This window comes from Ailuropoda melanoleuca, chromosome 11 (genome assembly GCF_002007445.2).
Source record: "Ailuropoda melanoleuca isolate Jingjing chromosome 11, ASM200744v2, whole genome shotgun sequence".
In the NCBI taxonomy this organism is placed as follows: Eukaryota; Metazoa; Chordata; class Mammalia; order Carnivora; family Ursidae; genus Ailuropoda; species Ailuropoda melanoleuca.
The window spans coordinates 108,424,444-108,450,049 of NC_048228.1; the positions used below are offsets into that span (position 1 = coordinate 108,424,444).

General features: G+C 45.1%; 1 protein-coding gene across 1 annotated transcript in view; it reads right to left on the reverse strand.

Annotated features, from left to right (window-relative positions):
* The window catches only part of HTT (huntingtin), a 134,323-nt gene that overhangs the window by 74,754 nt on the left and 33,963 nt on the right, over positions 1–25,606 (reverse strand). Inside the window, exons 8-24 of the mRNA XM_034672191.1 lie at positions 25,423–25,601; positions 21,240–21,441; positions 20,104–20,151; positions 17,582–17,662; positions 15,890–16,251; positions 13,091–13,214; positions 12,709–12,827; positions 10,784–10,895; positions 10,400–10,537; positions 9,395–9,553; positions 9,208–9,305; positions 7,993–8,132; positions 6,945–7,008; positions 6,597–6,697; positions 4,032–4,178; positions 2,219–2,339; positions 792–868 (exon numbers count right to left, since the gene is read on the reverse strand). Of these exons, the coding sequence (XP_034528082.1) occupies positions 792–868; positions 2,219–2,339; positions 4,032–4,178; positions 6,597–6,697; positions 6,945–7,008; positions 7,993–8,132; positions 9,208–9,305; positions 9,395–9,553; positions 10,400–10,537; positions 10,784–10,895; positions 12,709–12,827; positions 13,091–13,214; positions 15,890–16,251; positions 17,582–17,662; positions 20,104–20,151; positions 21,240–21,441; positions 25,423–25,601 (2,272 nt within the window). The remainder of the gene's footprint in view (positions 1–791; positions 869–2,218; positions 2,340–4,031; positions 4,179–6,596; positions 6,698–6,944; positions 7,009–7,992; positions 8,133–9,207; positions 9,306–9,394; positions 9,554–10,399; positions 10,538–10,783; positions 10,896–12,708; positions 12,828–13,090; positions 13,215–15,889; positions 16,252–17,581; positions 17,663–20,103; positions 20,152–21,239; positions 21,442–25,422; positions 25,602–25,606) is intronic.

The window sequence follows — 25,606 nt, forward strand, 5'->3', positions numbered from 1 at the left end:
TCTCAATTTTGACTTAGCATACTTTACTCCAATGCCAAAGTTGCTTAGAGTCAGGCTGAGTGCTGGATCCCTGGCCAGAAAACATAGCTGCTCAGGAATGGCCTGTGGACAAAGGGAAGCAACCGTTCTAGACCAGAAGATGCAACCCGTCCCCTCTAAGCACACATCGGCTGTTGGCTGGCACATGCTGACACAGACAAGACATCTGCAGATTTGCTTCCAAATATGATGGTGAGTCACCAAACCTTTCCTCAGGAATCGATGCACATAATAAAAACTTACTCCTTAGTGCTGTAGGAGATTTGAAATTATTTCACAGATGCTCTTAGGGCCATCCACTGGAAGAAAATCATTTTCAAATAGAAACTGCTCAGATAAGCCTGACAGTTCCCATAGCTCATCATGACTTTGTACAACAGGTCACAGCTGATTTCAAACAAAAAAATGTTTCTAAATTTCTAGTACATAGTGTAGACATTTGGAGAGAAGCCAATTAGAAACGTCTTCACAACATATGTGAATTCTCCAAAATGAACCTACAAATGACACCCTGGAATCCCCCAAAGCACCTAAGAGCATTTGACACCCACGAGAATCACAGTGAATCCAGATTTTCCGAGAGCTCTGTCACTAGTTTCCCACACAGCTAACAGGGCAGAAGCAAGGATTCCGCTGGGTACTTCTCCAAAAGGTCCTACTGATAAAAGATTTAAGAAAGACAACAGGGGGTTCCAACAGCAATGTCTGTATCACGTGAGTGTAGACAACCATATGCTGAGGAAAATACATACCCACAATGCCAACCTAAACTCCAAATGCAGACGGGGAAGGCGGCTGAAAGAAGACACAGAGCTTCGCAGCATCCAAACTAAAGGAGAAAAGGACAGTAAAATCACACCCATGCACAAAATGCATTTATTAAGTTGAACCTCCTTTCACCTTTCATAAAAAGTACAAACAGTGAGAACATAATTGAGGTCTGTGTCTAACGATATCTGCCCTGCCATGGTACCAATTCATCCTTCAAAGACAGAGAGGGTCATGGGAAACAGAGGCTCTAAGGAAGGCCCATCGTATACTGTGAAGATAGGCCCACAGCTGGTGCAGCCCTTCCGCTCCGAATGGCAACGGTCCGCGTCCCCTCTCTGCCCGGAGTGCCCTTCCTCCCCACCCGTCCATCTCCTGACCAGACGGCAAGGACAAGGGCAAGGACCCTCTTTGTGTTTACATCCCAAGCCTAGAACAGTGCCCAACACATGGAAGCCACAATAAATACAAATAAGTGAAGTTTGTGATATTTTAAACAAATCAAGGGAAGACCAAACTAGAGAGGCCAAACAATATTTAGGTTTAAAAGGCACTTATGTACTTATCAAGACGGCCTAATCCTAACTGTTGGCGTTTTCTACAACAGGTAAGCATTTCTTCTGTCACATAAAATAAGTGACAAGGTTTAACCTGGTCATCAGCAAATTAATACTACTTTGTATAATATTCTTTACTTCTGATTATAAAAGTTACGCTTGTTCATTTTAGAAAACCTGTAAATATCCAAAAAATATAAAGGAGGAAACAGAGATCACAGCCCGAAAATTCATTTTGGCCATTTTCTGCTGGTCACCTTCTGAGTATGTAAGAGAAGTACACGTGTGGAGAGGACTTCCGGACAGAGACCGGACGACACGCAAGCACACTCCCACTCGGCCACTCTGTAGCACTAGACATGCCCCGAAGCCCATGTTAATGGGTGCGTAAGAAACACGAGCTTCGTCAGAATCAGAATTTAATCATTGTGCATTCTTGGACGTCACGGTCCTTTTACGATGTCAGAGTCAGAGAAAACGATACAAGTAAGTACATTATACAAACATCTTTGCTGGCGTTTCTGGTTTCCTCCCCTTAGTGTCCATCCCACATCATGGAGTCAGTTATATTGGAGGCATTCTGAACTTCTGACACATTACCAACTCACATCATGGCAGTTTTTATGTTCATTTTTATGTCTTCCTGTATTGGCTGAGTTTTCTTACAATGAGCACATAGTACTTTAATTATCAGGGAAAAAAGAATAGTTGTGCAGGTCTCCATCAGAGGATATCAAGACTCCGTCCGCGGAAGCACAGCGCAGAGCGAGCTCTCACACGGCAACTCACCACAAAGAACTGGTGGCAAGAGCTCCCCAGACTCAATTGTGGGAAGGCCAGCCCAGGACACTTACTGTGAGCGCGCGGGTGGTGGATGTGACCAGTTCGCGGGAAACCGCCGCAATGACCCGAGAGAGGTTGTTTTCCACGGTGACATCCGTCATGCTCGGTAGTAAGTTATAGCCTCTGTATATTCTAACGAGAAAAACATGGAGACTTATGATACTTCCGAAATTCAAACGGCATTTCTAAGTTTAAGATTAAGGCCTCTAAAGGGTTCTAGCAGTCTTGACTTTGAGGTGAAGACAGACGGGAAGTGAACCCGGGCACCGCAGTGGTGGCGGGAAGTCCCCTCCTGGCCCCAGCCGACCCCGAACACCCACACCTTGGCACCCCTGCAGTGCTCTCCCGCCACAGCCTCGCAGCCACCTCTCCACACGTCCAAAGTACCCGTTGTTCAAACTTTTAAGTTGAAAGAAATCCTTGAAGCTACTCCCGATTCCAGGAAAGACGAATGTGCTCGTTGCACTACGGGGCTGCCACGGCGCTGCCCGACACCGCACTCACGGTACGTGCCGATTGCAACCCCTTGCTGAAGTTATGGATCTGAGTCCCCAGCCCTATCCGCAGAGCACAAGCAGGGCTGGTGCTGGATTCACTTCTGAATCACTCAGTGTCCTCAGAATCCAACAAAAAAACTCAGAAGACTTCTTTTCTTCCCACATCAATTCTCAAACAGCTGGCAGCTAAGGTGCCAAATAGCACCACACGGCTGGCCCCGGAGCTTTCCACGCAAGAAGCAAAGCAACACAGCCAACGTCCGAGGCCAGCCTGAGTCTGAAACTGGGAAGACTTTCAAAGTCGTAGTGAGCAACCAATTTTAATGCGGTATCATAGTCATCTCTGCTGGCATCTTCTGAAATGACGCTCAGAAACAGCAATTTACCCTAAGCTTGTTCAACTCCTGATAACAAGACACTCTTACACTGCTTTTGCTTATTTTAAAGGAATATTTACCCTGAATCTTCTCTGAGAGAAGAAAAGTCCACTTCTTAGGTTTACAAAAAGGGAATTCTCTGAGAAAGTTATTTCCATGTGTTTTTTAAAGCAATTTTTATGTGAGAAGAGATGGTATCTAGCAACAACATCCAAATCTGATAAGCTGAGTTCCAAATTCACAACAGAAGCATCAAGCAAACATCTCAGCCTTGACATCTAAGCTTTTTTAAAAAATTGCCACTAACAAAAAGGAGAGCTACATATAAAACTCATTTTTAAAATAACAGTTAAAACACAGAGAGTCAAAACTGCGTGACAGTCCTTTATGATCACTTCTGCAGCCTTCTCTGCAAACTCAAATGCGAAGGAATGACTGTTTCATTAAAGCATTTCTGTGCTAACGACTTCCACTGCCTGAGACCTGACGAGAGCGGGCTGTGTAATGGCAACGGCATTTAAAAGCTTCTCACAGCACCCGTGAACGGTAGTAACTGCACTGCCCTGCACGACTGGACAACCCTAATAACACTGCCCAGTCCCCTAAAAGTCGGGGCGATGACATAACCACACCATACCCTTCACTGGCAACCCAAAGTGAGAAAGTTACCGGACATGGTTTTAGATAAGACACAGCATAAGCACCACACACAAATACACACTTATGAGAACGTGGCTGGTAACGAGTGGCTTAGGGGATTCACGAAGTCCTTGCTATGACCACAGCAGAACTTACTAATTGAAGACGGGCGGCGAATCCCAGAAAGGACAGACACCCTACCAAAGGAGACCACCTATGCAAACGCCCTCCCCTGAAGCTTCTTCTCTAGAAAGCACGATGTGTCAGGAAAGCCCCCACGCGTGACGTCAGGATGCACACGGTGCGCGTACCTGGTGACGGTGCTGACGGAGAAGTGAGATGGAGGCTGTGCCTCGTGCATGAGGAGCTTCAGGTAGACACTGCTTTGGTCTCTCGCCACAGCCACGACGGGGTCAGCTTGTCCTTGGTCACACTTATAAAACAGCTTCGGGACAAGCCTAACATAGAAGTAAAGTGTATTTACCGATGGAAGTCTCTGAAACTCCCCTGTGATTCCCCACCCTTCTCTGTCGAGGTGGTGAAGCCTGAAGCACAGTCTAGCCACAAAATAGCACCTCCCTCCTTTGGGGGGGCCTCCAGCACAGCGGAGCGGGGCTGCCAGTCCCAAGACCAATCATCCACACACCAGTCACACCAACCCTGAAATAACCAGGTGCTATACTTCCTTTCTGTCTGCTGTAGAATTAAGTACCTTGCTCTACAGCTAATGAAATGCTCTGATTTAAAGTTCTCTTTCTAGTTCTCTTGACCAAGATGAACAAGTACATGAAGCCACTGTCCATGGGAAGTACTGAGCTCAGAGCAGATCCGAACGCCAGGGGCCGGCCTTTCCTCGCTTTTGCAATTCTGCCTGCAAAACCATCCCACACACTCCCAGATGGCAGAGCTCCAGTGGACGTCCCTCACAAATCTAAACTCCACTCAAAAGCAGAACACAGGCAACATTCCCTAAAAGAACTGTCATTTGCAATCGACAGTGCATGTCCCTCCTGAGTTAATGATACACTTGAGGACAGGGCTCGAAATTCTTAGAAACAATCAACTATTTCATCACATTGGTTTGCAAACCCCAGTATCTTTAATTAAAATCTCTCTTCTGTGGAGATATGGTTATAGGGACAACTTTTTTCTAAAGTTAAATAAATGGCTATCATTTGCAAAGTGGTAAAGGTCCAAAACCGTTGATTAGGCAAGTCATATTAACCCAGTTAAGTGCACGAAAAGGTACACCTCACAAGTAATCAAAGAAATATGCAAACAACATTGAAAACAGAAAAGATATACATCAAAATGGAACTTTGGTTTTGAGTAGTTTGATCACTGAGATTTTTATTTCCTATTTTATATTTTCCCTAAATTTTGTTCAGTAAATATGTGTTACTTTTAAAAGATAAGTTATTTTTTAAAAAAATACCAATTTCTGCCTCAATAACTGATACATATTTAACTTTTTTTGAAGTATTTTTTTGGTGAAAAGAATCGGACACAATCATATTCTGGCTGTTAAGAGTAGAGACTGATATGTTTCTGGAGAGCAATTTCACAGGAAGTACCAAAACTCATAAAAAATCCACTTCTAGGGACTGACCCAAAAGAAATGAGAACATATGTTCACACGATGTCTTGCGGGCAAACGTTCAGCCAGCACGATTCATAGTAGCCAAAGAAAGTGGAAGTGGTATAAATCATCTGATGACGGAATAAAGAAAACACGGTGTCACCCCTGTAACGGAGTACTATGTATGCGGCAATAAAAGGAATGCACTCCGGGTACATACGACAGGATGGACGAACCCCGAAAACTAAGGGGAAAAAGCCAGACACAAAAGTCCATCTACTGTATGATCCCAACAAAATGTCCAGACAAGGAAGTGGATTCGTGATTGCATGTGGGCACAAGGGAGTTTTCTGGGGTAATGGAAATGTTCTAAAACTGGGATCGTGGTGGACATTTCCACAAATCTGTCAGTTTACTACAAATCATTAAATTGTACACTTAAAATGAGTGAATGTTAAGGGATATAAAGTCATACTTCAGTAAAGCTATGAAAAATTAAAAAACAAAACAAAACAAAACAAACAACATCAGAAAGCTTGGCCTAGTAACGCAATTTCCAGGAATTAATTCTAAGAAAAAAATGTATACATAAACATTTGTGTATAACAATATTCATGAGCATAACCCATTATCTAAGTCAAAGAAAACTTAATATCCAACCAAATAATATTTACATAGAAGTTTATCACAACTACAGAATAAAATACTGGCCACTAACTACAATTTCTTTTTCTGAAACAGTACGTACAGCCTTCACTGATCTCACTCTGTACGCACATCGCGCACAGCAGTACAAACACATGAACCAATCTTAATACAGGGTAGTGCTCTAGACATCACTGGCGGTCGGTCACAGGGTTTTCCTCAGTAGAGTCTGATCACAGGAAGATGTAATAACATATTACGTGGAAATGACGAGATCACAAAACCGCACGCACACTTGGTCCCAAAGCCAAAGAAGAGACTTGTACACAGCACACACAACACATTCACAGTGATTATGTCCAGTGGCAGAACCGAAGGCCATTTCTATCTTCTTAGCGCTCTTCTCTATATTTCAAACTTTGACAATGAAAGTGCATCACTGTTACTTTAGGAGGCGAGCCCTGTTTTCACCCTCACTTTAGATTCCTGCGTGGTAAACGGTATCTTTTCTGATAGTTTCAGAGGAGCTGAAAGTGAGCGCCCAGATTCTGGGGATGCTGACCTACTCTCTGGATGACCCAGCTCCCCTCCTCCTAGTATTTAGCGCCTCTACCAAGAAAGTGAGCAAAGAGAGAAAAGGCGTGCTGAATACCTCATCAGTGCCGCTGCAGCAACGTGCCGCACCCTGGGGTCCTCGTCCCCGAGCAGATGGATGACGACATCATGGAGCACGCGTTCTTGCAGTTTTAAAAGCTTCAGAGAGAAGGATAACAAAAATTGGTATGTCTGTCTTTAACCCAATTTCAGGTAAGATATTTTGGAAGGCCAGTGAGGAAGAACTCATGATCACTAGTCTTAAATTCACACACACAATCACGACTGTCACGACCTGAATCGCAGAGTCCATCTAGAACAGAGCGCACTCAGAGGAGACCCACAGCCCTGGGAAAGCGCAACTCCTGGAAGTTACGACATGGCCTCACAAAAATGAAGTGCTTACCCCTGTGTAATGATGGGCCCCTCTGTGCAGGTTTTCTGCTTTTGCCTCCAAAAAGCTCACCAACCTAACAAAAGAACATTTTTAACACGAACAATTTAGTGACTCCACAGACATCCACCGTCGGCCTGCACGACCCTGACAGGACACAGGAAAAGGCGGCTCTGGAGGGGGCTAGTCCAGCCGCCCAGGAAGGCCGGCGAGGGAACACTTCCTCAGACCCACAGAAGGACGAAGGTTTCTAAATAAGGAGACTTCATATTCCTCTCCTCATTTCAGATCAGTAAGCCGTTTTCTTCAAAATAAATACCAACATCTATTACTGTGAAAGACTCCAAGTGGCCTCAGAGTGAGCTCAGCCATCAGGGAAGGTGAGGGCGGACTGTCGGGAGGGGCCGCACGGCCTCGGGCAGATTCCCCACCCCCACCCCAGGGTCCTTCCCAGCGGGTGGAGGTGAGAGCAGCCCCCCATTCACAGAGATGTTCTGAGGGAGAAAGAAACTAACCACAACCGCTCAGGGCACTAGCCCCGGGCCTGGCACATAACAAGCACTTTATAATAGCGGCTTAAAAAACACCCAAATGCCTGGATAATAAAAGAAATTTCCCCTTCTAAAAGAAAGCACTAAAAGAAAACATCTTAAACCAAACTTACTCCTAGAAAATGAAAAAGGCATCAAGTTATTTTTTAATTGCAATGAAGTACAGACAGACGTAAGTTCATTATAATGAGGAGGACATTCCTTTTGTACATAGAAGCAGGAGTGATGCAAGTCCAAGCTCTCTTATTCCCACCATCCAGAATGCTTAGATGACTAAGAACACCGGAAAGATCTACTCCTTCGCCCGTATTTTAAAATCCCAAGCACAGAGCAAGCTGAGGAGGAAACCAGCATCAGCTCTCCACACTGCCCAGATTCCCAACTCACAGGTTACTTGAAGACCACCACAAATCAGTACTTGAAGCAACTGACCCAGGCCTTTCAATTCCTGGTTCAAACTCTCAAGCCGCTTTGGTTTACAGACCTCACGAACCTGATTCATCACTTACCTAAAATCAATCTCTGCAAGAGTCTCCAAAAGCTCCGTTCTCACCAGCCAGTAGGAACTTTCCCTCAGGGTCAGCACGTCGGTGATGAGCTGTAGTCCCAGCTCACTATAGCTACTGCTGCAGAGACTCATGACACAGTGCTGGAAGACAAGGCCACCGTGGGACGGCTCGGGGTCAGCCCCGGCCGTCGCTAGGCAGCCCCGGCTGTCGCTGCCTCCTGACAGTTATGACATCACGCCTCCACACACCCATTTCCTCTTCTAACCGCAGCAGGGATGCTGCACTTGTCCCACATCTCTCAGAAATGTCGTTAACTCTAGTTTAAAACTAAATGTGTCCCTTCCACACCACTTTGTTTCTTTCTTCCTCCTGCTGTTGTCTTGGTCGTGGCCTCTACTCCCAGACACCAATCCTCGACCATGGATCAGGGCTAAACCACTCCATTCTAAAACCAGTCTCAGAACCGGGGCTGACAGGGGACCCGTGCCCTCTGCTACGCGCCATGTACTCCGCAGCCCCCCGCGACGGCACAGCCCCTGTGGCTGAGCCCTTCCTGCCCCTCCATGCACATGCAGGCACTTCCACACAGCAGACGAGAGCGGACTCAGGGCCAGCAACCCGCTGTGCTCCCGGAGAGACAGACCGACTGAAATAACATTTCGAACTAAGGAACAATTCTGGCCATGAAATTTTGAAAAGGGAAGGTATCCTATTCATTTGACAATTGTTGGGTTTTGGCTTTGATTTTTACTGGTTAATCTTTACTCTTGTTGATTGGCCAGCTGAGATTTACAGACCAGCTGATCTACAAAGGTTCACGCTGCCACGTAAAGGCTGGAGGCGCTGCAGGGACACAACACAGAGGTCACTAAATAATTTCGCGGCTCCCCTTGACTCAGTGCTCTATGGCCTGAGAGCGCCGGTGGTGTTTAATTCAACAGGTTTTACCCTTCATGTTGGCAAAGTATATTTCTAAATAGACTCTTGAGGAAAAAGAACATTTCGAACAAACACTCTGAGTATTGAAATACACTGTACTAAGCAAACCTTTACTGGTTATGCTTTCTTTCTGCAGCGGACTGGTGGACACATACATGTTTACTATTATTTATAGCTTCAGAATGTCTAGGACTACTTAGTATTGAGCCCAATTTTAATTATAACAATGGTAAAATCTCCACCAAAGAATTCATTTCCACAAAAGATTATGCTTACCCTCACAGCTGTACAAGCCAACTTGCAAGTCACAGAAGATTCATCCTTCAAAGTTTTCTGCAGCAAAGGAATGCAGTCCGCCAGAGAAAATGTATTTCCTGACCAGAAGAGCAAACAGTAAGTGCCTTTACATAAACTTGAACTTGGGAATTCTACCTAGAAAATACACCGAAAACTCCGCTGTTACCTGTCAGGGCCCTGACGGTGCCCATCCAGTCTCCCACTTGGAAGCGGGACCTGCTGAGGATGGAGGAGATGAGGGTCCCACACAGAACGGCCGTGGCTCCTCTGACCTGGGGGTCTCCGTGATCGATGTAGCTCAGGATGTCTGACACGTACTGCTCCTCTGCAGAGATAAATTGTCCGGCCACTGTACAAGCCCCTACCATCAACTTTCTAATTCAGAATAAAAGCTTCATTCTCAAAAAAAAAAGGGGGGGGCAATCCAAATCTAGAAGAGACTTGAATATAACAGCCATGAGTGGTAAAAAAAAAAAAAAATACTGTGGGGCTTAAGGATTCTAGATTCATCATAGCCTTGATATCATTTCAACACAATAGATGTTCTGGATTATAATTCCAGGCTGCCAGCCAATAATCAAAATTCCAAGATTTCACTTCAAAAAAAAAAAAATTAGAGAAACTCAAACTAGTCCACACTTACCTAACACGAATTCAAAAGCACAAGTGTGTCCCCTCGCCCACAGAAAGGGAGAGAACGCGGGAGGATAATTTTAGAAGGGCGTTTCCTCCCCCATTTACTCCAACATGAGAGTGTCCCAGAGCGTGTGCTACAGGAGCCTGGATCTGCTGCTGCTCTGCTCGTCTCGGGTCCCACTTGTCTCTGAGTGTGAACATCTGGCCTGGCTGAGTGCGACCCAAAGCAATTTTGATTATACACAATTTGTGCCTTTGGTATAAATCCAGTATGTATGTAAAGTGGCCCTTACGCTCCCACATATCTACTGTGTCGTCAAGTGTGTTTAAACTAAACAACACATCTATAGGGAGTCCAAAACACGAAAAACATTACCATTTACGTGTTTTATATGGAGCTACAACACAGTTCAAAAACAACACAAATTAACTCAAAAAACATATCACTCTAAACTAAAACAGCCAAGACGGCTTGAAACAGTTTTTTTTGAAGTGACAATTAAACACGAGGGATGAGCCGTGAACTGTAACATACCAGGGTATACCATGGTGTCAAGAGGTACTTTATAAAGTTTGCTGAAGAAAGATTCAGGATGAAGGGCCACAGCAGCTCCCACACAGCTGAGTGCCAGCGCCTTCACACTGACCCTCACGTCCCTGTCCGGAACCAATACTGCAAGAAAACCACTGAGGTCACCTTCAAAGCAGTAAACATTTAGTTTCCACAGAAACAAAACTAGACCCAGTAACCCAGCTCCCCCAACATTCCCGCCCTTCTCCCATCAGTCAGTGAAAACTGCCGCTCACCCCAGACTCTACCCCCTCCCTCTGCTACAGCAATGAGGCGCGAATCAGTCACCGAGTTGACCTTGAGACCTAGGTATTTCCTTCAGCTCTGTACCTGCCTCTCTATACTTACCATTTTTTTCCCCGGTCAGCAAAAACGAAGCAGATAGAAGGCGGACACAATGCACAAGAGGGACAGAATCATCATCAGTAGACTGTCCTATGTCACCTTTGATCCGGCAAGGCTACAGCAAAGAAAGTAACACTTGTTCGTCTTAGAATCAAGGAACCAATACGTTCACTCACTAGTGTGTTCAACAAACAGGACTAGAACAGCATTTATGCCGGATGCTGGGGACACAGAGATGCCCATCTTTGTCACACAGAAGACTGGCCTCACAGATCACGGTGGAGTAGAGTCAGAGTGGTCAGAGGCAGCTAAGCCACAGGGTCAAGTGGGTGGTGGCAGGGATGAGCTCAGTGTGCAGGGAGGGCACACTGGAGAGAAGGCAACTGGGAGATGGCACTCAGGAAAGGCTGCTTGGGAAAGGACAGCATAAGCCACCATCTACAGGACAAGCGCAAGCTATTTAGGCACAGGCAAGAGCCCTGTGAATGCCCAGAGCTGAGAGGGAACAGACCTGGCTGGAGTGGGACCTGGAAGGAGGTGTGGGGGCTGCAGGACGACTGAACATCTACAGAGGGACTAAGTACAAAACTGTTTCCTGCCCTGAAGGAATTTTTTTTTTTAAGATTTTATTTATTTGTCAGAGAGTGAGCACCAACAGGGGGAGTGGCAGAGGCAAAAGGAGAAGCGGGCTCCCTGTTGAGCAAGGAGCTCGATGAGGGACTCGATCCCAGGACCCTGGGATCATGACCTGAGCCGAAGGCAGACATACAAATGACCAGTAAGCACATGAAAAGATGTCCCACATCACTCACCATTAGGGAAATGCAAGTCAAAACCAAATGATATACAACCTCACTCCCAGTAGGATGACTACTCTCAAAAAAGACCAGAAAATGACAAGCCTTGGCGAGGATGTGGGGAAACCAGAACCCTGGGCACGGCTGGTGGGAGCACAGGCTGGTGCGGCTGCTGTGGAAAACGGTGCAGGGGGGTCCTCAAAAAACCTACAACTGGAACTACCATAGGACCCTGAAATTCCACTTCTGGGTGTATATCCAAGAGAACGGAGAGCAGGGTTCGAAGAGACGCCTGCGCCCTCACGTTCACAGCAGCATCATTCCCAGTAGCCGAAAGGCAGAAGTAACCCAAGTGTCCATCATCAGAAGAACAGGAAAAGAAAATTGGGTCCACCTGCACAGTGCGATATTCTTCAGTGTCAGCAAGGAAGGGAATCCTGACACCTGTTACAACATGGATGAACCCTGAGGACATTACACCCAGCGAAATACGCCAGTCACAAAAGAACAAATACTGCGTGGTTCCACCTGTATGCACTTCCTAGAACAGTCACAGCCACAGAGACACAAAGTCGATGGTGGGAGCCAGGGGCTGGGAGGGGGGAGCAATGGGGAGTTAGAGGCTAATGCGGACAGAGTTTCCATCTGGGAAGAGGAAAAGAGTTCTGGAGATGGAGGGTGGTGATGGCCGCACAATGTGAATGCACTTATGCCACTGAGCTACCCACTTCACAAGAGTGACAATGGCAAACTTCCTATGTATTTTACCACCATAAACAAACAAATGCATAATTCAATGAAGAAAACCAAGAGATGCCGCCAGAGAGTGGAAGAGCATCAAATGAATGGCCCAAGAAATCAGGTGAAGTAGCCATCAGTGTACGACAGAGCTGTCGGGGAAGCACTCTCAAGGGGGCAGAACTTCAGGCAATTCTCCAGGATCTGGGTTGTACCTGGAGAGGCAGAAAAGAAGAGCACACCTAGGAAGGGGTCACTATTTAAGGGGAAAGAGCTGAGCAGAAGCTCAGAGATGGGAAAGCTAGAAGCAAGGCACACGGACAGTAGCCACAGTGATCTCAAACACTCACACGAGCTCAGAATGCCGAGTGGCCTCATGCCTAAATATCTCACCTTGTTTTCTTGATCTCCTGGTTCAGCAGCTTCATCTCTGGAGACAAATTTATCTACACTGCTGTCAGAGGGCTGCCTGCTGTGGCCCATGCTTTTCAATAAATGTGCTTGCTGAAGGGCTTCAAAATCAGAGAAATCGAGATTGAGTGACAAGTTTCCAATTAAAAAAACCAATATTCATATTTATACAAAGTCCACATGAAAGTACAGGATTTAGATCAAGAACAAGGACAGTCATTCCTCAAATGACCTTCCTCATTCGTTATTTACAACTCCAAAAACAAAGCTACCCAAAGATTTCTTCTTGGAAGCTAAGGTAAAACTGAGACTGTCGGGGCTGAGAACAAGACCAGTCCACACCGCACCGCTGAAGTCCACATACCAACTGAAGAGTTTCTGAACGCATCTGCGTCTTCATCCGGGTGAATGCCCGTGGCTTCCTCATCCTCGTCCTGCGGCTGTCCGATCTGTATCCCCGAATACTGGCTGTCGGCACCATCTAACACCTGCATGGTTCGAGAGGGGCTGGTGAGGGCTCTGAAGGGACATCACCAAGGGACGGGCTCTCCAACATGGAAAGGCAGAGGCAAAGGCAGAAATCACACGGACCACGTCTCACGTACTCACACAAAGGTCATTTCCTGAAATGCACGGAGAGGCATGCGTGTCAATGATCAAGCTTCATGGATCACACACGGATCACACACGGATCACACACTGTTACATTAGGAAAAGCTTAACAACTACAAAAATGCCAAAGAAATTCCAATCTGAAAATTTCTCTTTGTGATGTTAAAAACGAAATCTAAACAAAAATCTTTTATCTTCATGAGCAAACTTACAGTTAAGTCAACAATGAGGGAAATCTTTTAGACAAACACCTAACACTACACTAGGTTAGCTTCTAAACTGCGAGGACTAAGTCAACTAAGTTTTGGACACAATATATCCTACACTTGGCCACAAACTTGGATTATGATTCCATATTGCAAAATTTTTCACATTCACTTGAAATCTCATGTAATTTACCTGAAAACTAAGTGATGGAATCTCAATACACTAGCAATAACTGAAATAAATTCTGTATCATTTTTAAAAAGTCATTCCAAATCCTTAGGCTTAAATAAAAAACATCAAGCCACATGTTCAAAATCAACCAAGAAAGACATGGTTTCCTCCACTCTCCCAATCAGTTTACCAAAACAACCTTATCTCAGTTAAAAATAGGTATATATTAAAAACAAGAAATTTCACCATAAAAAAAAAACAATACTTTCTGAATATTTTACTACACCCCAGGCAGGATCGAAAAACACTTTATCTGTGTCATCTCCCTTAATCTCCCTAAGTCTTACAGCGCAAGCACTGTCACCCTCAGTTTGTAAGAAAACTGAGGCAAGAAGGGACACAAGTGCTCCAGGTTACACGGCTAGGAAATGGCCAAGCCAAAACTCTCAACCTGGTGGCTCCCGACAGCAGCCCCGTAGCCACCACACTGGGCTGTCTCATGAGGAAATCCCCTATCCCCTTGTTTCTTTTTCTCTATGGCACTCATCACCATCTGACTACGTATTTGTTTATTGATTGATTGATTGATTGATTAATGGCTTATTATCTGCTGCCCACACACATGCACACACTCTAGACTAGGTAGGGGTAGTTAAGCCATGGTCTAATGACCAAACCTGGCCCCCCACCTGTTTTTGTAAATAAAGTTTTATTGGAAAGCTAGTTCATTGACATAGAGTCAATGGCTGCTTTCACATCACAGCAGCAGAGAGGAGCATGTGACAGAGGCTGTATGGCTTGCAAAGCCAAAGATCTTTGCTGTCGGGCCCAATATGGAAGGAGTCTCATGACTCCTACTCTAGAACATTAGCTTTGTGTGAGCAGTTTTGTATGTTGTGCCCTCTGCTTCATCCCCAGGTTGTGAACAATCCCTGGAACTTAATAGGCGCCCAATACACTTGTTCAGCAAATAATTAACGATTACATAACAGACATGGAAGCATCTCATAAACCAGAAAAGAACTCCACCAATGTGGGAATTATCCAGGGAAGATGTTCATTCTCTACAGGCCAGAGAGACCTGCAGAGGCCCCGTTCCCAGCACTGTTATCCAGTGAAGAACGGGGTAATTTCAAAAGACTGAAAGTTTTCAGAATTTCCTATGGCCTTTCATTCCTATTTCTAACTAACCCACCAGAAATCATCCATTGTAAAGAGGCAAGATACCCCCCGGAACCTGGCGCAATAAACACACAGCTGAATCTCCCCCCACACACTTAACCGGCAGCACTTTCCCTAACCTTCTCCTCTCTCCGCATACTGGCCAGAACTTGTTCACCCTTTCCTTACTTAAAATCCCTTTCCCACTGTTCAATTATTTGCCCTATCCTTCTCCAGGTCTTCCAGTTAAAACCCCAACTGTGAGCCCACCTCTCTACCTGTAAATCCACGTGGCCATAAGAAATGGAATCCACGTGACAACTTAACAACTGCTCAATAGGGACATGCAAGTATTTTATTTCATGATTTGTCATTCAATGCTTCTGCATTCATCCACGTAAAAAACCCAAACACCAAACCAAAACAAATACGTTCTTAATAAAATCTATTCAATAGTAGCAGAACACTTAATAGTACAAATTGTTTTTTAAAAAACGGAGTGTTAAACTCCATATCACTTTTACCAAGAGCCAGGATCAGACCTTCCTTAAGGTGCTTCCTGTCCAAGTAGCTCAGGGACCAGAAATACTTAAACCCATGCTCTACAAGACCGGATATGTTGTAGAAGGTTTTGAAAAGCCAAAAAATGTTAAACTAATACACAATATTAATGTTTTTAATTACAGTGCATTAAGACCACAGATCTGTTGACAGGCTCCTTACGGATTTTTTAATGATTTAACCTGTGCCCAGAAAGTTCTTAAAGATTTAAAATGCATTCAATTTTAGCAAAGTTCGTATCATCAACTAACCTAATTTCTGACCTCCATGTTCAACACAAATGACACTTGGCCATTTCCTTCAGGAAGGGTCTCAGATGGGGTTGAACTCCCCATTAATGACCTGAGCTAGTGACTTCTGCTCTCTTATTAGCAAGTTAGATGGGGAGAAGGAAATAAGAAGGAGGGTCTAGGTCTGGGCCTGCAGGTGACAGCCCTCTCCACCCACGTACAATTTCAGAACTGTCTGAAGGGGTCACGGCTGAATCAGGCCCTTCAGTGGTGGTCTGGGAGCTGTCGCTCACTGGGGAGGAGGCCTGGGTGCCATCGTTCAGGTCCATGGCCGGGTCGGACGGGACGGCACTGATCTGGCTAGAGCTGTGGCTCAAGATGTCCTCCTCGTCCCCGTCGGTGGCAGCACTGGCCAGGTCACAGCCGGTCAGATCCGCCGAGTCTGGCTGCAGCGTGTGCTGGGACCGGGGCTGCTCGGTGATGATGTCGTGCCCCACGGAGTCGGCAGCTGAACTGGCAGAGCCAGGAGTGGAGACCCCGGAAGAGGCAGCCAGCTCGCCACCAATCTCACCCTTGACTGAGGCTGAAGACAAAGAAACACTCATTCTTCAAAGGGCCAGGAAAAATGTTCAACAGGGAACCAAATGCTTACAAAATACCCCAAAATTCACTGTCACCAATGTTTTAACTGCAAAAAATCGCAAAATAGTGAAAATATGAACTAATAAATTTCAAAAGCAAGACAAGAGTGCATCCTTCCAACACTACTAAAATTGCTTTTTACTGTATTCGTGACTTACCTTTTACTACCATGCCACAGTCATAAAATAAGGATTATCAGATGTTTTTTAAATGCCATCTATGAATATTCTCAAATGGCATTTCACTGTAAAAACTGAAGTATGCTCAGCACTAACACCACTTCAAGTCGTTGAGCAACTGCTCCAGCCTCAGCTTGGAGCGGCACAGAAGGACCCTGCGAGCCACAGGCAGCCCAGTTGGGCACAAGTCCCAGGACACTCTCGCTCAGCAGGCCGCCCTCAGAGATGATGGAAAGTCACCATTTCTCTGACGTGGGCTCTCCTTCTCCCCAGACCCTGTCCAAGACCTCCAAGCAGCCAGTCCTACCTGCTATAGGGCACATGTGCAGCACGTTTTCCTAGTTTCATTTTTAAATTCTCATTAAAAAAGCCACACACTACATAAAAATCACTACAAAAAGATCGACACGAAGGTGTCAGCAGTGTCCCGCCTAGAGACACTGGGTCAGTGAGCATCTGAGCTTTGTTATGTTGCAGAGGCTGTAGTTTTGTTGTTTTTCTTTTTTTATTTTTGTAATTAAAAAAAAAAACACAAACAATTTCTGTTTTATAAAAGTAAGTGAATAGATAAATCCCCACCACCAGAATTATTCAGATTTTCCCTCCCATATACTGCAGTCTTATTTTCACTTGTCTAAAAATATTCTTTTGGATAGGATTATACAATATTAATCAATACTTCTCTCTCATAAAGTGAATAAAGAATCTGTAAAGAAATGTAAATTTCTTTCAAGTTAAGCTCTCCACAATTTTTAATCCCATTTTCCCCTCACATCCCATGTAATTCATGAGACACTTGCCTACCATCCCTACTGCATAAGGAGACTTATGCTCAGGGAGTATAAACCTAATTTTAAAAGAACCTAAGCCAAGGAAAACAGCAAATATTTGATGCAAGAAAACACACTCACATGTTTCAAAGTAAATGTTCTAAAAATAACGGGAATTAGGGACCATTTGAGCAAGCTGGCTTCACCGCTGTCCCCAGGAGCACAGCCCTTCATGAGGGGCAGGAGAGGGGCAGGAGAAGGGCAGGGAAGGAGACAGGAGAAAGGCAGGAGGGGGACACCACTGCCCCTCCCTGAGAGCTACCTGCAAAGGCAGGGCTGCTGCCCTCCGACCTGGACTCAGAGTCGTCCTCCAAGGCTGCTGCTTCTCCGAAGAGCACTTTCCCTAAGAAATGATATAGCAAGAGTCCTTAAGCTTGCTACAGGAAGGACTTTAAAAATCAAATAGATACACATTCTAAGAGGAAAATATAAGCATATTTAATTCACTCTCTCATATGGTATATAAAGTATTTTACACCTCTAGTGTGGTAAACACCAAGAATACCAAGACACTATATTTACATATTATTAACATTCACACACCTGTACAGCACAAAGTTACAAGCAATGATTCTCAAACTGTAACACCAAGTATTTTAATAATAAGTACTTACTCACTTAAATCTGTATTGATGTTGGATAATTTATTTCACTATTTGATCTTAAAGATTGTAAGCTATGGCTAGAACCAATTCTATCAGCCCTTAGGACATTCACGTCGTATCTTCAACAACAATCAGGGCATACGCATAACCGCTGAGCACCTGAAACTACTGTAACGCCGCATGTTAGCCAACTGGAACCAAAATAAAATCTTAAAAACAGAAAGAGTTCATACACAGAACTGTCTGTCACCTTAAAGGTCACTTCTACTCTGTTCTCCTTTAACCTGCCAGACTCTATGGCTGATAATCAGAACCTGAGTGCTGTCTGATCTGGGAGGATGGAATAATAGTTCATCTTCCGCAAAGTTGTAAAAATATATTTTACAGTTCTTGGTTTCCAAATTATATTAATTTATTTTATACTGATAAAAAAAGGAAAAGTCTCAACATGATTTAACTGGACTAATTAAATTATTATGGTTACATTACACATAAAGGTCACTAAATGGCACTCTAGAAATAATTATTGGCAATTTCCAATGTTTAACTTCACTACCTTTCAAGGAATAGGTCATAGGTGTGACAACTTCCAGAAATCTGTACTGATATGACATCAAAGGGGGGAAAAGGCAAAGAAAAAGCAAAGGAAACCCAAAATCTAGATAAAATTAACAGCAACTTGGTGTATCTAAGAACAGGGTTGTTCCTTACAGAAGAAGTGGTTGACCCCAAGAAAGCAAGTAGAGTCCCCCTGCTCATGGGGGGTTAATGAGAGCAGTCTCCCTCCTGAGAATCAGGGTTTGCCCCCCTGACCCAAGGAGCCCTCCCCAAGGGGTGCAAGGTCCCAGCTGCCGCCAGAAGGGCTGCCAGGCCGCCACACCAGCCCCTGCCCTCATCCCACATCCCACATCAACTCTGCTATTCTCTCTCACAGATTTGCAGATCTCACATGGAAAAAAAAAGTATTTCTGCAACAAAATAACAAAAAAAGCTTAAAAACTGCAGCTCTCAATGAAAAAGGAAAACAAAACAAAAAAACACTAAAAACACAAAAAAAGATATTGAGGACATACCAACTTCCTACCCAGAAGGAACAGCTCATCTCAGTGGCGGACCGCCCAGGAAGGCGGCTAAGCAACAAGGCCCCTCAGCCATCTGCCTGCACGGTCCCTTCCTGCTTCAGGAACAGAGAGACCGACTTTGCCTGGAAGCTGGTGGCCTTCAAACAACCTCAGCGTTTCACCAAAATCTCCCACTTGGTTAAGTATACTGCACTATGACCGCCCAAATATGATGGGTTCTAGGTTCTAGGAAATGTTTACTTAACGCCAGTCAAGGCTAGAATATTAGTCCTGTCAAGGTCCCATTCAGTACTAGAAGTAATACTAGGCGTTAGGCTCGCAAACCCTCAACTCATGACTCAAAAAAATATTTGTATGTTGTATATCAATTATAGTTCAATAAGTTCTTAAAACGATTCATCTTTTAAGATTTCAAAATAGAAAATGGTAGCACTTCTTTCCTATGGAAATCCAGACCATAAAAGAAAATAACTGGTGTGGTAAAGTGTTCATGTGTACCAAAACTATCCAATTAGAGATCACAAACACTTTAAAAATAAATTGACTGTTACCAGAATGTTCTGGCATGTACAAAGCTAAATGTGGCTGAAAAATTACCATCAGCCCAAATTAACCAAATAATTAACCAAACATCATTCCTGACTAATGCTACACAAAATTCATAGGAAAGGTGAGTTACCTTTATAAAATATAACACAGTCTCTAAGGCAGGGACAGGCAAACTACGGCAGGCCTATTTCTGTAAATCTAGTTTCACGGAAGGAAGCCACAGCCATTAGCTAAGCATTGCCCGTGGCTGCCTTCTGCCACAAGACAGAACCAAATAGGGAGGAGGCAGGAAGGCCCACAAGACTAAAACAGGCCCTTTACAGAAAAAGTTTGCTGACCCCTGACCTAAAGCACTAGAAATTTATGACAAAGCCATTTTGATATACAAGCAATTTTCAAAAGCCACCCTACAGAACCGTTCGGGCCCAGTTACATTTATACATACAATCGCTCTGTGGAGAAGAGGTAGGCGCACAGTCGAAGACATTACAGAAACACAGAAAAGGCAGTGAGACTCAACAGGAGACATTGATTTCTGAAATAATCACCTTTTTGTTTCCTTGAAAGGACAGGGCTGCATGAAGAACCCCCTCCAGCTGTAAATCACAGAAAATGGCAGGTGAAAGTTAGGTAACAAGCTGCTAATAAAATGCAGAAGGCATCTGAAAATCTTCAAACTGCGTGATTCAACTTTAAAACTACACAGTGTGTGAATGTATTTCCACAGGCAGTGCTTAAACACCACAGTGCAACACCTGAATCCTGACACACGAAAATCACACCAACTCCAGGACACAGTTCTAAAGATACAACCTAAAATGTCAAAGAAGTGCAAATAAAGTGCATTTAAAAAGTTAAATTAAAAACATTAGAAATCTCAGATTGCTTGGTCAACTATTAATCAAATATAAACTTTCATTAGTCATTAGTATCTCCAGCAAGTATTTGTATGGCATGCATTCCACAGAGAAAAGGATTCTGGAGTACACAGGACATGGACAGGCACATCCTCATTTTCTGCTTGTGGTTCGGGCAAACATTTATGTTCAAACGAGGCAGCAGTGACGCCTCCAGTCAAACCCTCTAGGTTGTCAACGCTGCTAAGTCAAGGCCATGCAGTGTGTGTGCTGTACTAAATCAGCCCAGGGGAGGCCTAGAGTCTGCCGAGACCACAGAAGTCTCCTCTGTGCCTCAGGGGTCCCATGTACTCCAGCTCTGAAGGGGCTGGAGGAAAACCAGTGGTCAGCCCATAGGGCAGCACCCGTGGAGGGATGAGGGCCCAATCCCCCAAAGCATAAAGATGAGCAGTGGCAGGGTAGAGAAAGGCATGTCCTAGAGTCAGTGAGGACAGCAAAAAAGGGCCTCAAGGGCAGAAAGGAACTCTAAAATCCCTACAAGGACCTGAAGATCCCCAACTGTGGCCAGCGGCACGAGGGTCCTGCAAATAGCTTCCCTCAAGTTTTCATTTCACGGTGGACGAGATGCCATGGGGAGGCAGCCGAGTCAGAGCGGAGAAGCCAGCCTCAGACGCAGGCCTCATTTTGTCACCTAACCTTGCCACACTTCCATCCTCCAGGCTACAGACGAGCTTTCTGAGGAGCTGAGCGCGCCCTGCCCAGCACAGTGCCGGCCCCAGATCCCACGAGGGAGCTGGCACAGCCCAGGTCCTCTCGCGGGAACATACCTAGCAGCTCCACGATACTGCCGCTGCGGCTCCGGCACCCAGGCTGGCGGTGTGCGGCAGCGAGGGGCCCGCCGCCCGGCGTGCTCAGGGCCTGCAGGAGCTCGGGTGGGGGCGTCCTGAACAGCTGCTGCAGGAGCTCCAGCGCCCCGGTCACAGCGTTGTGGTCTTGGTGCTGAGTATAGTGCAAGGTCAGTTCATAAACCTGGAAACAGAAGTACAGGTATTATCGCCATGGTTTTTACAATGTGTCTGAGGGCTCATGGTCTTAGAGTCTTATGTGAGCAAAATTTGTGCCTCGGTTTCTGCCTCCAGAAATTTCTCCATCACATCCACCAATGGGGTCACGGCTTGCATGATGTCTTCCAAATTCCTGTGACTTTGTCCACTGTGAGATGAATTCCTTACAAATAAGGAGAGCACCCCCGCAAGCACAGCAGCATATTACTGAGAACCACCGTCTGCCTAACTGATGATGAGGAAACAGAGAATAAAGCTCACGGACGTGGCGAGTACAGCTGGTCTCCTACATGGTATGCAAGAAACACTGCCCTGAGCACCACAGAAAAAGTTTCCCAACATACCGAAGGCATTATGTCAGATTTTACTAGTGCTTTTAATACTATTTTATGTTACATGAACACAAGGAATGAACTTTCTCCTTGTATTTTTTTACTTTTTATCTTATTTTACTTTAAGATTTTATTTACTTATTTGAGAGAGAGAGAGAGAGGGAGAGAGTGCACAGGTGGGAAGGGCAGAAGGAAAGGAAGAAGCAGTCTCCCCACTGAGCGGGAACCCAACGCAGGGCTCCATCCCAGGACTCCAGGATCATACCCTGAGCTGAAGGCAGACGCTTAACCAACTGATCCACCCAGGTGCCCCTTATCTTATTATTTTTTTTTTTTAGTAGTCTCTACACCCAGGGTGGGGGGCTTGAACTCATGACTCTGAGGTCAAGAGTCGCGGGCTCTTCAGACTGAGACTGAGCCACCCAGGCGCCCATCTTTTTCCATCTCATTAGCATTGCCCAATAATATACTAAGCACCCAGTTAGAATTGAATTTCAGATAAACAAATAATTTTGCGGCATAACTACATCCTGTGCAATTTCCGGCATTCCTGCGCCACAAAATTATTCATGATTTCTCTGCAATTCAAATTTAACTGGCACCCTGTAAGTTTATTAAGTTCGGCAGCCCTACCTTTAGCATCATAAAACTAATGCACATGTAAAAACAACAGCAGACAGTATAGAAGGTACGTATACAATAAAAAGTCTCCGAGGCAGCTTCTTTTAACCTTTATGCCTCGTTCTTCTGAGGGCGGCCCTCTAACTACAGGAGCTGCAGGTCTGCAGCCACAGTCCACGGGCCGATCTGGCCCAACACCTGTTTCTCTGCCCAGTGTTCTCGGCGCGCAGTCACATCCGCGCATCGTCTGTGGCTGCTTTCCTGCAGTACTGTATAGCTCAGCAGTTGGCCCACTACAGGAAAGGCTGCTGCGCTCCGCTCTGGATCTTCCCCCAGCACCCCTGCTAGTCTTCGAGAAGCCCTGAGCCCTTCTCAGGACCCACACCGGTGCCCGTCTGCATATGCGTGCTCACGTGCTACATGTACCTCGTGCTCACTCCTCAGACTGGGCAGAGGCTGTAGTCTCTGTCTATGAAACCTCACCCAACTCCCTGTGTCCGGTCAAATCCCACTCACCCATCAGTATCAGCTCCTGACCAAGCTTCTCCGGCATGCCTCCCTGACCCAGGTCAGACAGGGGCTCCCCACTTTGTACTCCTAGAGCACCCCGCACCCACCACCTCACCACGCCATTTAGTGATTGTTTGCTTGCTTCTCCCGGTAGACCAATGGTCTCCAAAATTCCTTGACTAAGCAGACTTTTCTTAAACCATCAGAAGAAAATTCTGAGTATGTGATCCCAATACTCATGTATTTATCTTAAAATATTATAGGGGCACCTGGGTGGCTCAGCAGGTTAGGCGTCTGCCTTCAGCTCAGGTCGTGATCCTGGGGTCCTGGGATCGAGCCCCACATCAGGCTCCCTGCTCAACGGGGAGTCTACTTCTCCCTCTCTCTCTGCCCCTCCCACCCCCAGTGCTCTATCGCCCGATCTCTCTCTCTCAAATAAATAAATAAAATCTTTTTAAAAATATAAGTACTATAGAACTCAGATATCGTGTACATTATAAAATGTACACTAAATCCTACAAGACTCCAGCTTGTAACCAATTTATAGGAAATACAAAGAAAAAGAAACATGTTAATTTACACGATGGGGTGGCAAGTAATACATCTGCCAGGAGTTCCACAGGACAAGCTGTTTCTCCAACAAATGAACTCCAATCTTACTTGCATACTGATTCCAAAAGAGGAGAGTAAACACCTGACAGAGGGTGAATGGGTACTTGATATTCAGGAAATGTTCCTTTTTTTAAAATGTGACAATGGCATTGTCATTAAATTTTAAAAACAAAGATGAGTTCTCACCTATAGGAATACATATCAGAATACTTACAGATAAATTAATAAGATGACTGGGATTTGCTTCAAAATAATACAAAAAGAGAGGAGGAAGTGGGATTATAAGTGAACCAACACTGGCCCTGAGCTGACGATTTTCAACACAAGTTACAATTACTGAAGGCTGTTTATAATGCTATTCTGTCTACTGTTGTACGTCTGCACATCTCCATAATAAAAAGTAAAACAAGCAAGCAAGGTAAGGATGAAATAACCTATTTTTTAAATGTATTACTACCACTAGAACACCTGTTTTACTCACTAAAACATCCAGTAATGGTTTTTCGTGAGGGCAATGTAATTACGTGCCATATTACATGAGAACCCCATGCTTGTATTCTGTGGTTCGGCTGAAGGGCAGCTGGTTGGAGCAGAACAGTCAACTCCCAGAGATTCTTAGAGCCCACCCCTGCTCGGTTACCCTTCACCCACCCGCACCCCCAGGGTCTCACCACACACCAGCAAGGATTCTAAGCACTTTGCAAATACTACCTGACTCAACTCTTAAATCATTAAATCTTCTTCAATTCATGATTTTTTTTAATGGAAACATTTTTTTATAACAATTTTTTATTATGTTATGTTAGTCACCATACAGTATATCCTTAGTTTTTGATGTAGTGTTCCATGATTCATTATTTGCGTATAACACCCAGTGCTCCATGCAATACGTGCCCTCCTTAATACCCATCACCGGCCTATCCCATTCCCCCACCCCAATTCATGATTTCTGTGCAAGAATTACTTTAAGCCACCTACAATTTTGTACTCTACAAAATTTAGGCAAAGGACACAACTCATAAGTCCACTTGACCAAAATACCTATGAACTACAATGTCACCAATACAGAAAACAAAAAACAGAGCCAAGGCACCCTCTCAGGATCCTGGAGTGTGTGTCTCGACTCCTGCATGTGCCATGTGACCATCTGATGTACAGAAAGGGTAAGGCCTTCAGTAGTATCCAGTACATCCAATTTGGTAAAAACACTAACATTTTAAGCCAAGTTCACAAAATCCAATTGCTTAAAATGCAGCCGTACTGTTTCAAGGTTAAGAAAATCACCTGGATGAACAGGCTGCAAAGAAATGAAGTCTATCACTGAAGTCGGATGCAGATCACACTGAATTAGAACGTAGACGGGGTTTCTCTGTCTTGAAAAGAGAAGCTTTAACGTACTGCTCCTATGCTCCAACGGACTGTGTCCCTAACTCCCTGGGTATATACACTAGTGCGCCAGACCACAGGTTCCAGAGGCAGAGACCACACCCAAAACGCTCACCAATGTATCCCGAGCACCGGTCCCGGTCCCCAGCACACAGTGGGTGCTCAATACTTACCGAATGGATGAACACACCTCATGAGTCCTGGTTTTACAAATAGGGTAAGAGCATTCTCTGCGCCAGGCAGGAGCCTAAGGGGCGTATGTAATATTCTCGGTAACCTTACGAGAGATTACCTTCATTGTACTCTGATGTCCCTGCCATCCAGAGGTCACATACCTAGGGGTGGTGACCCAGGATCTGAACCAGGTGGTCCAGCTGCAAAGACCAAGCTCGTAACCCTCGGTTCTGCCATTTCTGTTCCAAATGTTTGATTCCAAATGTCCGTCATTTATGAACCAGCACCAGAGTAAAGCATGGGGCTCCTACCTGGATGAGCTGTTCTGTCGAGGGGGAGACTTCCAGTTCTTTCCGTGTCACCCCAAAGCTGCCTTTCAGGCTCGTGTCCTTGACCTGCTGCTGCAGCAAGGGCACCAGGTACCTCAGCGTGAGCAGCACTCCAAGAATCAGGAGGGTGGAGTGTTCACCCTCAACAGGGACCAGCAAGCCTGTA